At 36.5% G+C, this 16,271-nt stretch overlaps 1 protein-coding gene across 1 annotated transcript in view; it reads left to right on the forward strand.

Moving 5' to 3' along the window:
* Window positions 1–16,271, forward strand: part of Lrp1b (LDL receptor related protein 1B) — a 2,166,816-nt gene that overhangs the window by 1,408,574 nt on the left and 741,971 nt on the right. The window contains exons 24-26 of the mRNA XM_008825194.2: window positions 5,111–5,308; window positions 6,664–6,868; window positions 15,896–16,060. Of these exons, the coding sequence (XP_008823416.1) occupies window positions 5,111–5,308; window positions 6,664–6,868; window positions 15,896–16,060 (568 nt within the window). The remainder of the gene's footprint in view (window positions 1–5,110; window positions 5,309–6,663; window positions 6,869–15,895; window positions 16,061–16,271) is intronic.

The following is a 16,271-nucleotide window of genomic DNA, read 5'->3' on the forward strand; positions in this document are numbered from 1 at the left end:
GTTCATTTTGGTAATTTGATTTTGTATTTAGACTTTGTATTTATGCATATATACATCTTGTTTCTTTATGTTTAACAGATATTTTTACACAATTTCAGTTTACCCTGCTACTAAATATCTCATATTTATACTTAAAATATTTATTTATTATTTTTATTTTATGTATAGAGGTGTATTGCCTACATGTAAGTACACTGGAGACATGCAATACCTGTGAAGGTCAGAGGAGGTCATCAAATCCCCTGGAACTGGAATTACAAACAGTTGTTAGAAGCCATGTGGGTGCTGGGAGCTGAACTCTGGTCCTCTGCAAGAGGAGCCAGTGCTCTTAACCACTCATCCATCTCTCCAGCCCCCTTATGTTTCTACTTGAGGTTCCGTTGTTAGTAATCATTTTCAGTTTTAAGACATATGAGGAACGTACAGTTATTATTATTGACTTTTATTTTAATTACATTGTACCCTAAACACATATACAGTATTAAGTTCATTATTTGCTATATCAGTATTTTGTGAGCTAGAATGTGTTTCTTTTGTAAAACGTTTTATATTTGAAAAGATTTCTTCTCATTTGATCATATAGATTTCTGTGCATTTCCTGTGGACTGAGTCATTTATACAGTATTCTGATCTAGCCATGTCTGTTATTATCACTTTCTCTTTGTTGAATATTATTATGAGTCGTATTTATTTTATTACATTGGATTTTTGCTTTATATAATTTCAGGCTCTATTACTTGGCATACATATTTGCAGTTTCGTTATTGATGACCTGTGCATTCATTTTATCATGTAGTACCACAGTTGCCTTTCATGACGTCTATCTGGCTATTGTGAATGTTGCTCATGAGAAAAGGAAGGATCTCCATCCACCAAATTTTAAAACATGCACAAGAAAAGAAGTTATGTTAAAATGAAAGCTAGCAATATCTACAGTTTTAGGTTTTTGTTTTGTTTTGTTTTGTTTTGGAGCACAGGCAAGAGTAGGGAACAGCTAGGTCTTTGCTTGTAGGATTTCAAAAGAAAAATAACTTTTGATACAACACTTTTTTCAAATAGAGTATGAAAGTACAACCAGTGAATAAGTTCTCAAATACTACTATTGCAAAACAATGAGCACTCTTGAAGGGAAAAAGTATATTTTACAGATTTGCTGTAATAAATCACTTTACTCAGCATGTACGTCATGCCCCAACAATTAAGGTTTTATTTATAAGTGTTTCTAGGAAGATGGAAATGAAAATTTCTCCCTTTCACTAGTTTGAATTTTTATTCTTTTTTAAAAACTATTTTATTCATTATTTTATGTGTATGAGTGCATCGTCTGCGTGTGCATAAGTGCATCTCTGTTGTGCATTACCACCATGTGGGTTCTGGGAACTGACCTGGGTCCTTTGCAAGAGCAACCAGTGCTCTTAACCACTGAGACATCTCTCCAGTCCTGAATTCTTATTTTTAGGATGATGAATTCGTGGTTATGATGCAGCTCACTGGAAGAGTTCTTTTCCAATATATCCAAGGCCTTAGGTTCAATGAATCACACTGCACAAAAATTAATTTCAATAGGAAATATATTTAAATGCTTATAAAATTTAACATGTATAAAGTGAGAACTAATTTCCATTTCACTATTGTATGCCAGCTATCAGGTCCCACAGCAAACAGTACGCCCTCACTGAACCTTCCAGAAATACCTACTCTATGCTTTAAACTCAAATAGGTCTAGAAAATTTTATTTTAAACTTAATTGGTAGCATCATAGGCTTCCTATTTGAACTCTGATGTTTTCAATTTATAAAATGCTGGCAATTACTCCATACCAATGTCAGAACATGCATATGTATGCCCTATATTTTGTTGTATCTCTGTAACAAACGCTACTTTTTAAAATAATTGCTAATGAGCATTTATGCTAGTTTTTAAAATCTTTGCTAATGAAAATAGTCTTGCAAAGAATTTTCATGCTTATCTTCAATTTTTTTGCATCTTCACTGTATTTTTAAAATAATTCATTACTGATGAACTCTCTTGATTAAAAGTTATCCACACTGTATTTTTATGGATCACTTTATAGCACAGCTGTGGTTTGGAATGAAGTGTCTTTCTAAAAGGCTCACTTGTTGAAAGCTTGGACCTTACCCTGTAGGATTGGTGCTATTTTTTGAAGTTCTATAAATTTTAGATACCATGGCCCAGCTGGAGGAAGCAAGGCAATGGGATCAAGCCCTTGGTGACTATCTATTGCCACAGGCCCTCTCTGTGTCACTCTGTTTCCTGTCCATCATGAAGTAGACAGCACCCTTTTCCACATGTTCCCAGTGCCATTCTGCCCAGCCTCACGATAGGCTCAGAATCAGTGCAGCTGAGACTATAGATAGAAATCCCTGAAATAAATTATCTCTACCTTAAACCTACATTTTCTTACACTGAATCTTACAAATTTTATTACATCAGAATTATTAATAAATTTGTATTTACTATGATAATTTTCAGCTTGCAAAATAAGGTTTCATAATTATTCAGATTAATTCAGAGAACAGTTTAAGTTGAAAAGAACTTATTAATCATTTTATTTTAGTGGTAAGGAGGACATTGAATTCCTGAAAAAAAAGTTTTTGAAAGGCAATACCTGTTCATACTCACAGTAGAGAATCACACATTTGTCTAATTCAAATTAGATATTCTTTCTTTTGTACTATGCATCCAGAGCAACATTTTCTTTACAAACAAAATAGTTCAATTACTTTATTCACACTATGACTGTATTGTAATGTCAAAGTTAAATGAGAGGGAAGACTCCACATAGAAGTGGGTTATATTTGTGAATGATACAAAAGCTCCAGGATACACGTGGAGGCCAGGATGTTTCCTTCTTTGTACAGACAATAAAAGTAAGTTAGGAGTTTATTGGGAAAGGGAAAAACAAGTCACACTGTTTCAAAAGCAAGCTCACTGGGGCTGGGGAGATGGCTTAGTTGGTAAAGTACTTGGATACAAGCATGAACCTAAGTTAATATCCCCAACACCCATGTAAGAGCAAGGGGTGGCAGCTGGAGTCTGTAACCCCAGCACTGGGTAGGCAGACAGAGAGGCTCCCGGAGGATTTCTAGCCAGTCAGTGTAGCTGATCAACAAGCTCCAGGTTCAATAAGAGATTCTCCCTCAAAAAATAAGAGAAAATGATGAAGGAAGATAACCCAACAATGGCCCCTGGCTTCCAAAATCAGGTATGCACATGTGCACCAGCACATACCTATGAACACACATGAACACACAAAAGAATACATGCATATACACAAGAAAGATGGAAAGAAAAAAACTCACCAGTATGTGTGTATCTGGGCACAGCTGGCAAGGCTCACTGGTGACAACTAAGCATGGCTGGCTAACTTAGCTTCAAAGGATGTTGGCTCATCGCAGTTACTGGCTAAAACTAGCCATTACAATTTTTCACATACTGTTACTGACCTAGCTAGTCAGTCTATAGGATAATCATTTGGGACTTGAGTATATTTTCCTTATGGACTTTGGTTCCATTTTAATAGGATATAACTACATGTTCTTAATTTGCATGCTCAATTTCCACAGTATCAGCAATTATAGCAGTAACATTGCACGATAAAGGCTGCAATAGAGTTAGCACTCACCTTGCTAACTAATCACAACTACATGGAGAGGTTGCTGAGAGATCTGCAGGTCTTCTGAGCTCTTTTCCCGTTCTTGAAAAGGCTTGATATACTTGTCAATCTGAGGTCAGGAGTGGCTCTGCTCACCATGATGGACTTCCTTGCATGCTTGACTTACCTCCTGTGCTGTCCATTGCATCCTACAAGATGGAGTCTTTTCTTCACATTGATTTATTTTATGTGCTGAATAGGTAGAGCTTTTTATAACAACTTTATAGGTATGTAAAATATGTGTAATGACTTCCCCACAGCATTTTGTACCTAAGAGCTTGTATTAAGGTCTTTGCAGAATGCTAGCTGTTGGACATAAAATGATGAACAAAACAAAGCAGAGAAGATCACTGTTTTCAAACAGCTTACAGTGTATCAGGGGAAAGTTAGGATGAACAAATAAGAATTAATTTTAAAACATGTCTCAGATAGAATATAGGCTAGCGTGGTGTGCTATAAGGGCCACAGGCTTTTATTAAGTCAGGAAACACTCCTCACAGTAGATGAGGTGAATGAGGACAGTAGAGTTGGTGGCAATGGACAAAAAGGGTTCGAATTAGTTTGAATTATAAATTTAGATCTCAAAAAAAATAGATAAATAAATAAATTTAGATCTCCATAGGATATAAACTCACCAGAACTTTTCCATTTCCTTCTCTGTGACTATGATGTTTTTCTCTCCTCTAATAATAGTTTAACTTACAAGAACTACAAATAAACTTAGGGGTATTTGTGTGTATGTGTGTGTGTGTGTGTATGTGTGTACAATACCCAAGAGGCCTGGAGTTCAGAACCCTTAGAGTTGTAGTCACAGAAGTCAGTGGGCTGCACCATGTAGGTACTGGTATACAGACTCTCATCCTCCTGATTGAGCATCAAGCACTCAGTCCCTGAGCCATCTCTCCAGCCCCATGATGTTACCTCTAACTATGGAAAAATCCTCCACCTTCCTTCTGCTCAGCATAAGCCCAATGGCTCTTCAAAAATTCTCTTTTCTTGGGTCTTTCAGGCTTTTCCTTATGGATCTGTGAGTATGTGATAAGCTAAAAGCTGTAGAGCTAGCTTTAACCAACTTTGAGAAGTTGATATAGTAATGTTCTTAGCTTGGATTATCAGCTAAAATTCCAAGAGGATAGAGAATCTTCCAATATTGTCATTGTTGGAACTGTTCATGTATTTTTTCATCAGAATTCTTTCATTGGGTATATGGAAATTCAAGAAACAAAAGCACACCAATTAATACCTTGTTTAACAATATAAATCTAAAGTTTAAAAGTTTAAGTTTTAGATTCTAACATATTGCTTCTTTCATGTCAGAATTACATAACCAAATACATTTTTAAATTGAATGGAGTTGTGACTCAAGTACTTTATTTCACATACCCAGAGTACATAAATATTTTCTTAAAACTATTAAAATAAATTCTATTACAGATCCTTTTGAAGCATTCATCATCTTTTCTATCCGCCATGAGATCCGAAGGATTGATCTGCATAAAAGGGACTACAGTCTGCTCGTTCCTGGACTGAGAAACACCATAGCACTTGATTTTCACTTCAATCAAAGTTTACTCTACTGGACAGATGTTGTAGAAGACAGAATATACCGTGGCAAGCTTTCTGAGAGTGGGGGTACATATATTCCATTTCCACTGAATGTTTAAATTAGTTTTAAAATGACAACATATACTATCAGAGGGAAATCTGATTAATATTTGACCTTCAGTTCTATCTATATATGTGAAAATAGAAAGTCAAGCACATGTGTGTGGGGAGAGGTGTGTGAGGAAGTTCTAAGCTACTTAGGCATTATATTTTGCAGAATTTTCCACAGACTTACAGTAAAGAAAATTTATTTCCTAGGAAGAATATAAAGAACAATTTCTACATACTAGTAATTGAATTTTGAGGAGTTAAAGCAGCTTCTTTTACTTAGCTGACATCTTTCAACCTAATTCAGAGAACTAACGAAGACTTTTTACAAAGACTCCAAATAAGAGCTTTGTATTTTTGCCATTATTGAACTTATCTCTTTTATCTAATAAGGAGCATGTGTTTTTGAAATAAGTCTGTGTAATACTTCTCTTGAAAATGATGCCTTTACGTGGCATTGCCAGAGTAAGTTCTATAAAATTGTTAATTTCTCTCTAAATCACCTTTGCAATTTCAAAACTAGTAATGTTTAGATACAGTATACTTACAATGTATGCATTTGTCTCCTGTGTCTTACATTCATATAAACATTAAATGGAATTAATGAATGAGTTAACTATTGAAAAGGCACATCGTTAAACTTTATAATGAAAACTACGAGCTCTGCCATAAACTATAATCTGTATACTATTAGAAAAGAAGATTATAAAATGATTTATTTTAATTTGTAAAGAAATTAAGTAGTAGAAAAGAGATTTGGCAAGTATTACCCAACTGCTTATTTTCATTCTGCCCACACTAATACCCTTTCCTCGTGTATCTTTCTTACATAGGACCACTATTATGGTCCAGAAAAATAGCTAGATTATAGATCCCTAATGCTTCTAAAAAGAGAAAAAGTGTGGATGATTATTAACCACAATTTATGTAGCTCTAGTAGAATTTTCCCATTTACTTTTTTTCTATCCTTGAAAGTCAACCTTTAAATTAAATTGCACTGATTTTTACCACTGTGCTTCATTCTTTTAAAAGATCTCTTATTTTGCCTGTAAAGTCAGAAAGAAGGAATAACTGGTTTGGAAAATTATTTTTGTTATTGCCCTATGTTTTATAAAGGTCCTGAAAGGATTTATAAGGTTAAAGATTCCTGGTAAGGAAGATCAGCAATTGTTAATTTGGGAATCAGTTTCCTCTGTGTTAGATGCTATTTGCACTAGAACTCTCACAGCTGAAGTCATGTTGGAGTGCTTTGGACTGTGATTGCAAGCGGGCTTGTTCTTTGTGCTTCCCACACTCTTTAATGGCTGCACATGTTGGCTTACCTTCTTTCCTAGGTGTCAGTGCCATAGAAGTGGTTGTGGAACATGGCCTGGCAACCCCAGAAGGTCTGACGGTCGACTGGATAGCAGGAAACATATACTGGATAGATAGCAATCTAGACCAAATCGAAGTGTCCAAACTAGATGGTTCTCTGAGAGCTACACTGATAGCAGGGGCCATGGAGCACCCGAGGGCTATCGCCCTGGACCCGAGATATGGGTAAGAAGCTTAGCTTTTACATATTCTCTATGTCATAGGAAAGGCTTTCCATTTACTGTTTGATTAACTAATAATTGATTAGATGAAATGCTGCTTCTGTTTCTATGCTTATGCCTGTGTACCTGTGCGTCCCAGTATAATGAGGTGAAACACATTTCCAGGAGTTTGGTCCCAGGATTACTTACTCAGGTATTTTCAGAGACTGAAAATATCTTTCTTCTAAATATGGGCAGGAAGCCCTGTTGGAAGCTATTGCAACTCTTTTTCAAAGCAGTAATTTAATGAATTTCTATCTGCTCTGCCAAAGGGATGCTGTAATTGTTTCTAATGGTTACAAACCACAGGGCCAGCCTTTGTTCTGAATAGTCACAGATGTTAACCACTTCACCCTTTATTTATTTTGCATGTTCTTGGAGTCAATTGAAAAGAAACTTAAAATAGGCTTGAAGGAGTCTAGCAGTGAGATGCTGACTATTGGGAAGTTTGAGAGACAAAAGACCTGATTCTGGAAAATGAGGTTAAATGCTGAATGACTCAGGTTCCTGCTGGTCCCTTGGGTGTTCATTTTAAAAACAGCACAAGAGAAACAGATTTGGAGTCAGGAGCCATAAGTTCCAGTTCCTGCCCAAGCACTTGCTCTCTGGACAAATCAAGTGTAGAATGCTTAGATTTTAGCTTTCTCTTCTGAAAACAGAGGATTATATGGGGAGATAATTGGCAACCAATGCGGGAGAATATCTTAAATATATTAAAATTCTCTTAAATTATGAATTTCCATGGTAATAAGCTTATAAACTGAAAATTCCTGTCACATCTGTAGAATATTAAAAAAAAAAAAAAAAAAAAAAAGACTATCCCGGGTACTGTAGCTGAAATTCAAAGCCCAGGAAGCATCAATCAGAGAGCTGCATGGGGCTCAAGGAAGCTGGAGGAGATGCAGAGGGGAGAAGCCCCTGCCTGGATTTTGGTGAACTTCCTGCTCATATAATGCCTCCTGCTTTGGTCTGTGCCCAAGACTCAGATGCCCATAGATTGGGAGGCTGTTGCCTTTTTCTTAATTTAGATACTGCAGCAAAAGAGCAAACTACTTGTCTAGAGAAGGGATGCAGTTTTAACAACTCCTGCCAAGGGCTTTGATTTGTCTCTCACTGGACCTTAAAGGTATTTTGAATCCAAGACAAGCATCTCAAGTATTGAGAAATTTTACTTGACACCCTTGATTTCTGGTATTTTTGGAATTAGGAAGATCTGGCATGGATGAGCACAGATGGTTATTTTTTTTCTGCTCAGAGTTGTATCCTTTAACACACAGTCTGCCTTGTCTATCTCATTACCTGCTGTAATAAAAATTCACCTGAAAAATTCGAGAAGTTAAATGAGAAAGGCCCTTCTTTTTCAATAATCCGTTTCCAAAATGCAAATACATTGCTGATCCTGACCCTGCACCCCCCCACACACACAAAGCATCTAGCACCTGAATCTCCAGTGTGCTCATAGCTGAGGTGAAATTCTCTGTCATTCCCATCTATGCTGTACCAGCTTTCTATCTGCATGAGAAACTTCCCATTTAACAGAAAGAGATATGTGAATCAGGTGTATTGGTACCTTTATTCTGACGCAAGAAGGAAAGTGAGAATGCTTCCCCCGTCACAGATGACAAGAGAGAGACAAACACAAACCAGCAAAGGGAAGTTGGGACATTGTGTGGCCGCACCAAACCATCAGTGGGAGAAACTTCATGTCCTAAGCACTGTACTGACAACCAGGAGGCTGATCTTATTTATCTGCTTGTTTGCATAATATCTAAGCCCTGCTATGAAAGTGACATTAATTAATATAATTAAAGTGCAATTGAGGTAATTTTTTAAGAAAAACAGAGCAGGAGATAATAAGTCTAGAATTGTTTCTGGCATAAATGACCAAAGCTCAGATGACAGTACTAATTCCTTTTAGAGGGAGGAATAATTGAAAGGTTGGCAGGTTTGGCCGTCAGGATTTGATACCATTTTTAAAAAAATTATTAAATACAATAGTGGGATGATTAAAGTATAAGATATATGTGACCACCGTGAGTCAAGCAATTGAATTTAAATCTAATGCAAGCATGAAAGAAGTTTAGATTTATAGGATAGTTCAGTAACACATTCTCAAGTTATTTTAAATATTTTAAATATTAGGTAAACTGAGAACATAGGAACACTTAGAACACATAAACACATTTATGCATGAAAATACATACACATACAACCTACACACATATATACAGCTAGCAAACATACACATACATACAAACACACAGATACACAGACACACCACACACAGAATACATACTCACACATACACACATGTACCCACATAGATTCATGCACATACATATGCACATTCACATACACACAACATACACACATGTGTACATACATCTATGTATCTATACACAGGCAGCATACATGTACATGGATACATATATACACAGACACACATAGACACACATACAGCATACACACACATACATAGTCTATACCATGCACACACCCATACACACAGCACACACATCATACATACACATGCACTCATACACCCACACAGTGTATACACATACTTGTACAGCATACACAGCACACACACACACACACACACAGGCACAATACATTCACAACCATTGCAAAGTGACAGTGAATAAGAAAACCAACAAAGTAGTTATGTTACTTAAATTAAGTTTATTACCTTAGTGTTATAAAATAGAAACAGATTTGCTACATGTTTCTCAAAATTTTCCCAAAACATATAAGGAAATTCTGAACTTCCACTGATAGGTTCTTCAAAAGCATTTAAAATTATTTTTAAATCTTTAGTTTTATGAGAAATTCTTTGCATAATTGCTGAGAAGTCTGATTTGAATAAATAATTTCATATTTCTTATTAAGTCATAAGCTTTTTTTGTGGTAAAATAAATTGCTTCCAAGTCTGAAATCCATCACAGTTCTTGATATGTATAAAGGTGCCTAATAAATGCTTGTTAAATAAATGCATGCCTATGAGCTGGCTTTGCTAACATGCCACCAATATGAACTCAAAATATACAGTGAAAGGGAACTAATGGGGAATATCATAAATTTTGTTTATGATAGCAAATGAAAGGTTTGTCCCTAGCCACTTTGCTCGGTCCACAGGCAGACAAAAAAAATCAAGCAAATCAAAGCCCTCGCACCAACCCCATGAAACAGGTTTACCTCGCCTGAACTTCCTGTAGTTGTCAAAGTCTGTGTGATAGACTTTTACAGAACAGTGTTTTCAGAAGCCATTTTGCTTCCTGGCATCCAACTTGCTGGCTTTCATTTTACATTACAAAACACCCCACTTTCATTTAGTATTTTGAGTTTTTAATCCATCTCCCCGGTGACAAGTTACAATATGATGGCCAGGTAGCTCTCTTAGAGAGAAGTCATTTTTCTTTCATTCCATTTTAAGGTAATGTAGTTTTTGCTGAAGTGCCCCAGAGGAGAGCTTGAACTCTTTAAAACATCAAGCTTATTTCTAGATTCTGAATGTGCCTCGTCTAGAACTTCATGTTCTTATTCTAAGAAGCCACAGGACAGCTTCTATCTCCACTGCTTGTATTCACCTTTCAGGTGCCCCCATAACCGATTCTCCTCTGGTGACCACAGTAACCAGAGTAGAACTAGCACTTGTGAAGATTAGTGAGACAATTAAACTGAATTTTACCTGATAATATTCTAAATAAAAGTAATCTTTATCCATTATCAGTTTTAGAAGACAAAAATATTATTGATAAGCAAACTCTTTTTTTTTTCTTTTCAAAAATCCTTTGGATTCACCTACTGCAAATCGACCTGACAGATGAGCCTATAACAGTCTGGATGGTTCATGGTCTATCAACTCAGCTTAAGCCAGAATCCAACTAACCCTTAAATGCAGAAACTAAAGAGGTAGCCTGTAGTTACTTTTCAAAAAGCAATTGTGTCTGAACATCTCTATGTGTCTTGTTACAAAGATATATTCATTCTTTGTATCCTTGAGGAAATAATGCAATCATTGTAATGCTAATACATTTTTATCATTTAAAAAGAAGTAAGAAAAATGATTTTGTTAGGACACCAAGTTGTAAAGTATAGAAAAGTGTGCTTAAACAATGACCCACAAAATCAGCTGAGGAAGTTGGTTGTGTGAAATGTCTTTTACCAAGGTAAAGAACACTTTCATGGAAGTAATTTTAGAACTCGTTCTTTTATAAAAAGTGATGAAAATTTCTCACCGATATTGATGGAAGCTTAATATCACAGCGGTCATCAGAGATGAAGAAACACACTCACACTTATATTAAATGAAGAAATGATGGGATCAAACCACTTATATTAGAATGCTGCAAAGTGTCTCAAGCCACATTACAATTATACCTGAATAAATAATCACCCGGACACTTAGTGCTACAGCCAAGAGTAGACCTTAAGGCTGAGACACCCATGTGAGTCAGACACCTCTGAGACACAGAGCCGTGTTTTCTCAGCCAGGCTCACCCATACTTTTTTTCAAACCAAAGGTAGAGGAGTTTTGAATCTCAGAAATGATAGGTTTGGAGATGCAGGGCAGAAAAAGATGGCTTTATCCACCCAAGCAATTGCTGAGCCAGGTATATGCTTCTAATTTAGTTTCTTCATCATATTCCCCTTAACAGCCTCAAAACCAGGCACAATACTTTTCTGAGTTTCTTCCATTGTCTTTTGCCCCATGGAAGGGAGCTTTATGGGTGGCAGAATTAGGTAGACAGAGGTCCATAAGGTTTCATAAGATATAGTTTCTTCAGAAGTATGCTTCTGTTTCTGTGGTAAGGCTGTATATATACTTTAACTTGGCTCCAGAGAGTTAAATGCTTCCATTGAATTATTTGTAAGCATTAGCTTAATTGTTTACCAATTTTTCCCAATATTCTGATTTAAGTATTCTATGGTTCAGATACCATGGAAAATATTTCAGAATAACCTTTAAAGATTCACAGATTTGCTTTGATGGTGCTTTAATTTCATTCCTTTAAGTAAATTCATTAGTGGCACTGCATGCACACAAGATTCAAGACATAAGGAGCTCTCCGTTGTGAAAGCAGACAGGTGAAAGGAAAGTGAAAGTTTGAGCACAATTCCTTGCAGTTCAGACCTGGTAAAGGAGATTAGAAAAGGGAAAAATAACAAGCCTTGCCATTGCAAGCTGCAAGAAAGCCTCGTGCTTGTTGCCATATCACTTATCTTCAGGTTCAACTGACTGTTAACATCCAAGCATTTCCCTTTCCTTCAGAACCTTTCCGGGAGCCTGTCCATGAGTTAATGCTCTGACTTGAGGTATCAAGGAAAGCCTTGTGCTCAAACAACTTACAATGTATGACTGAGGGTTCCCATATTTCCCTTTTTACTCTGGACTTCTCCAGCCACTGACCTGGGAGTTTGGAGTAGAGCATCTCTTCCTTACATAAGGCACCACAATGAAGTGTTAATTAGCTCACTAAGTCACATTACAGTTACAATTAAATAATCACCCTGACTCTTAGTGCTAAGGCCAAGAGTAGATCCTAACTGTGAGATACTCATTTCTCCTGGTGTTTCAAGAAGCTGTGCTTCTGAGCCAGTCACCCCCATACTTTTATTCAGACAGTCTCTCCAGCATGAACTGGGGAACCACAAGCTTGGATCCACCCTTGCCTTGAGTATCTTGCCCTTTGATATCTAAGCCTAAAATATCTTATATATGCCATGTCAAGCATACTTCATAATTCTCATGACTTCCAATAAGTATAAAAATATTCTTTCTGTACTTTGATGTACTAATTCAAGCACATCCACATTCATTCACTGTCATGGGTAGAGGGCAAAGTGGAATCCCAAGGCATCAAGTTCAGGTGCCCAGGTCAAAAGGGCAAATGGCTCAGTCATCTTATTTGCATTATAAACAGTACCTTTTGGGTACAAGATTAAGTAAAAGTCATTAGTCCAAATTCTGTCCATATTGTAAGTCATTCCCACAGTGAGACATAAACCATTCCAGATCCATTGTTTGCAGGAAACAACTACGTAAATGAAGAGTACACCAGCCTCATACTAATTAGTCTTTGTTCCATTTTCTTTTTAAATGCAGATTATAATATCCTTGCGGGGTTATTTTTACCTGTGAGTTATTTCATTCTAACACTATTTCCACATAATTAGTGTTTTTAATTCCAAACACTCTTATCCTTCAAACATTTGTCCATTTATTTAAAAAACACTAGTGAATAATATTTGAATATTTTGTAAATATCCTGTAGTAGATTTTGAAATTTCTCATTACTCATTTAATTTTGAAATTTTGAGAAATTTACATTTTAAAAGTTTCATTATAGAAATGGTAAAACTGCATGGTAAGTTACCTTGTTTTATCCAGCTTCAGTAATTATCAGTGTGATGCCTCTGAGATAACCCTCCATACTTATTCTTTTTAAAATATCAAATATTTCCATGGTCGAACAACAGTTTGATGAATTCTTTCCATCACCATAGCTTGAACACACTTAAAAACTTTAACTTAGTGTGCTAAAAGAGATATTGCTATGCGATTACTGCTCAGGAAACAAATTCTCAGACTTTGATCATTTTACTTCATAAAGATATGTGTAAGTCATCTTATAGCATTTTAAACAATTCTTTGCCTCAGCCCTATTTTCTGTTTTCTCTACAGTTTGCCCAGTCTGACATTTCTCCTTAACAATAGTTATTATCTGTGATTTTTTTTGTGTGTGTGGCTACATAGCGCCCCCTTTCTCTCTCATCATCTTGTATGTTAATGAAGTCATGGACACCATCTCCTCCAATGTGCCTTCCAAAGCACACTATTAGAGTTTTCACTTTAAGAAGTAGTCTGAAATTAAGTATGCTGGAGACCATTGTGAAAAATGACATTTTATTTTACTTAGCTGTGTAACCAAAGTTAATTTTACCTTTTGAGATCATTTAGCACTATCTAACCAATCTGCCTTCCTACTATGTAAGCAGCTTATTTGAAGTTAGCCAGCCTTTAGGGAAAAGGTGTAAACAATCTTACCAGGCCTCTAGGCCTTGTTTCTTCTTGCAACCCGCTTTTACAAGATAAGCTAAACACATAACTCCAGTCTTAAACCATGTCCCCCATTTCGTCTTCATGACCCCTTTATTCACTTGGCCCACAATTTTGCGTGTGTGTGTGTGTGTGTGTGTGTGTGTGTGTGTGTGTGTGCTTGTATGTTTTTTTGATGATCTCATTGCTGACCTTAGCAGCTTTGGAAAGCTATGAATTATCTACAGTATATTGCAAACATATGAGTTCATACCAATAACATTTCCTTGTGGTTTTGTATGCTATTCTGGGTCAGAAAAATCAAACTCTTCCTTGATAAGACAAAGTTTCTTATTCTTCCTTTCTCATGATCATCCTGGATGTTCTGTTCAAATAATTAGAGAACATAAGCTCTTGTCAGAAGAACAGTTCTGAGAGAAATCAGAAAGAACCGTTCTGAGAACAGATGGGACTCACTCTTCATTTAAACTTGAATTGTGCACTGCCAAAATTGTGTATCTACCACAGAAAGTGACAAATAACAATGTAGATTCCATGTGTGTTTGACATAAAAGCATATAAATTAATTTCCACTACTCAGCATTGTTAAAATTATTTAATGGGATTTCTCGAACATTCAGTGATTTAGTACAAGAAATTTCACTTTTCCCCTCCGCTGCCCTACTGTGTTAGCACACATAAAAATTTATTGTTAATTATCTTGAAAATTGTGTTCTAATCGTTTCACATGGGTAATTCCGGTAGCCTACAAGAAAATATACGCTTCTAAATACTTGTGACAATGAAAATATAATTCACATCCTTTATATTTCCTTAAACAGAAATACATTTTCAAAACAAATAATGTAGGTTTATTGAATTTTAAGGTCTGTCTTAGAATTGTTTCATTTTCCACAAGTCAGCAAAGTCCTGTACTCCGGTATCATACAAAATAGTGGAAAAAATAACAATTATAAAACTGTAGACAACAGACTTATTTCACTCATTTTTCTGTTTCTGACCAGCAAGTTGTTGGGACTGAGAGGAACTTTGTACTGTGGCTTTCTCATTTAATGCTGTCTACGCCCATCTGCTTCTGCTCTTGCCTCCCACCTCATAAATTCTGGTCCTCGTCCCTTTTTTTTCCTTCACAGTTAATGGACATCTTCCTGTATACCCTCTCCACACTTTCCCTCCGTACCACTTATGAGTCTGTTCTCTGTTAGTCCTTCCATCCAACCTCTCAGGTACTGCCTAACAAAGTTTGTCTCTAAAGGATACCTTGAATCTGTTTGTTCCTCCTTCACTGCTTCTACCATTTGTGGACAGTATCATCTTCTGGCCTTAAAATAAATAACTGCATGACACCTTCACTCTTGTCTCACCGTGCTCTCTACATCTCTCTCTCTCTCTCTCTCTCTCTCTCTCTCTCTCTCTCTCTCTCTCTCTCTCTCTCTCTGTGTGTGTGTGTGTGTGTGTGTGTGTGTGTGTGTGTGTGTATGGTTTGTGGTTCTCCTTTGTTTACAAGCTTTCAAAGGCAAGGCTTACGCATTACTTACTACCTTGGTATAAAATCCCCAGGAATGTCCTGATGCCGTTAAGTCCATAGGCTTTGTCCACTTCATCTGCTCCTTTCCCATGCCAAACTTTGGATGGCCTGACCCTTCTCTGAACCTCATACCACCTCTCTCCTCCCATTGGGCCTGTAGGTAGGACACTCACCTGTTACTTCTTCCTGTCACAACTTTTTCTTTAAAATAGCTCACAAATTGTTAATTACAAGTACATGAAATTATGTAGTCTGTCTGCTCCTACATACTCAAAGCCACTGGGTTAGATAACACATCCATTTCTCTTACAATGTTCACCTAGCCAGTGCCCTACTCATAGTAGGCATGAGTTAAATACTTGAAATTAATTACTGAAACAATAGTATTTTTCCTTTTTCCTCAGAATTCTTTTCTGGACAGACTGGGATGCCAATTTTCCTCGCATTGAATCTGCCTCTATGAGTGGTGCTGGAAGAAAAACCATCTACAAAGACATGAAAACCGGGGCGTGGCCTAACGGACTGACAGTTGACCACTTTGAAAAAAGGATAGTTTGGACAGATGCCAGGTTAAAAAATATGTTTTGTTTTCTGTATTACCAATTACTGTCTCTGGATAATGTTAACAACATTGAAAAGTTTCTCAAGCACACATTTCATATGCTTAGATCAGTAATTGGTTTTGTTTTGCTTTGGAAAATAATAGATATAGGCTCATAAAAATACTGTAACTGGGGCTGGAGAGATGGCTCAGGGGTTAAGAGCACTGACTGCTCTTGC

Source organism: Nannospalax galili, unplaced genomic scaffold (genome assembly GCF_000622305.1).
Source record: "Nannospalax galili isolate Female #2095 unplaced genomic scaffold, S.galili_v1.0 scaffold87, whole genome shotgun sequence".
NCBI lineage: Eukaryota > Metazoa > Chordata > Mammalia > Rodentia > Spalacidae > Nannospalax > Nannospalax galili.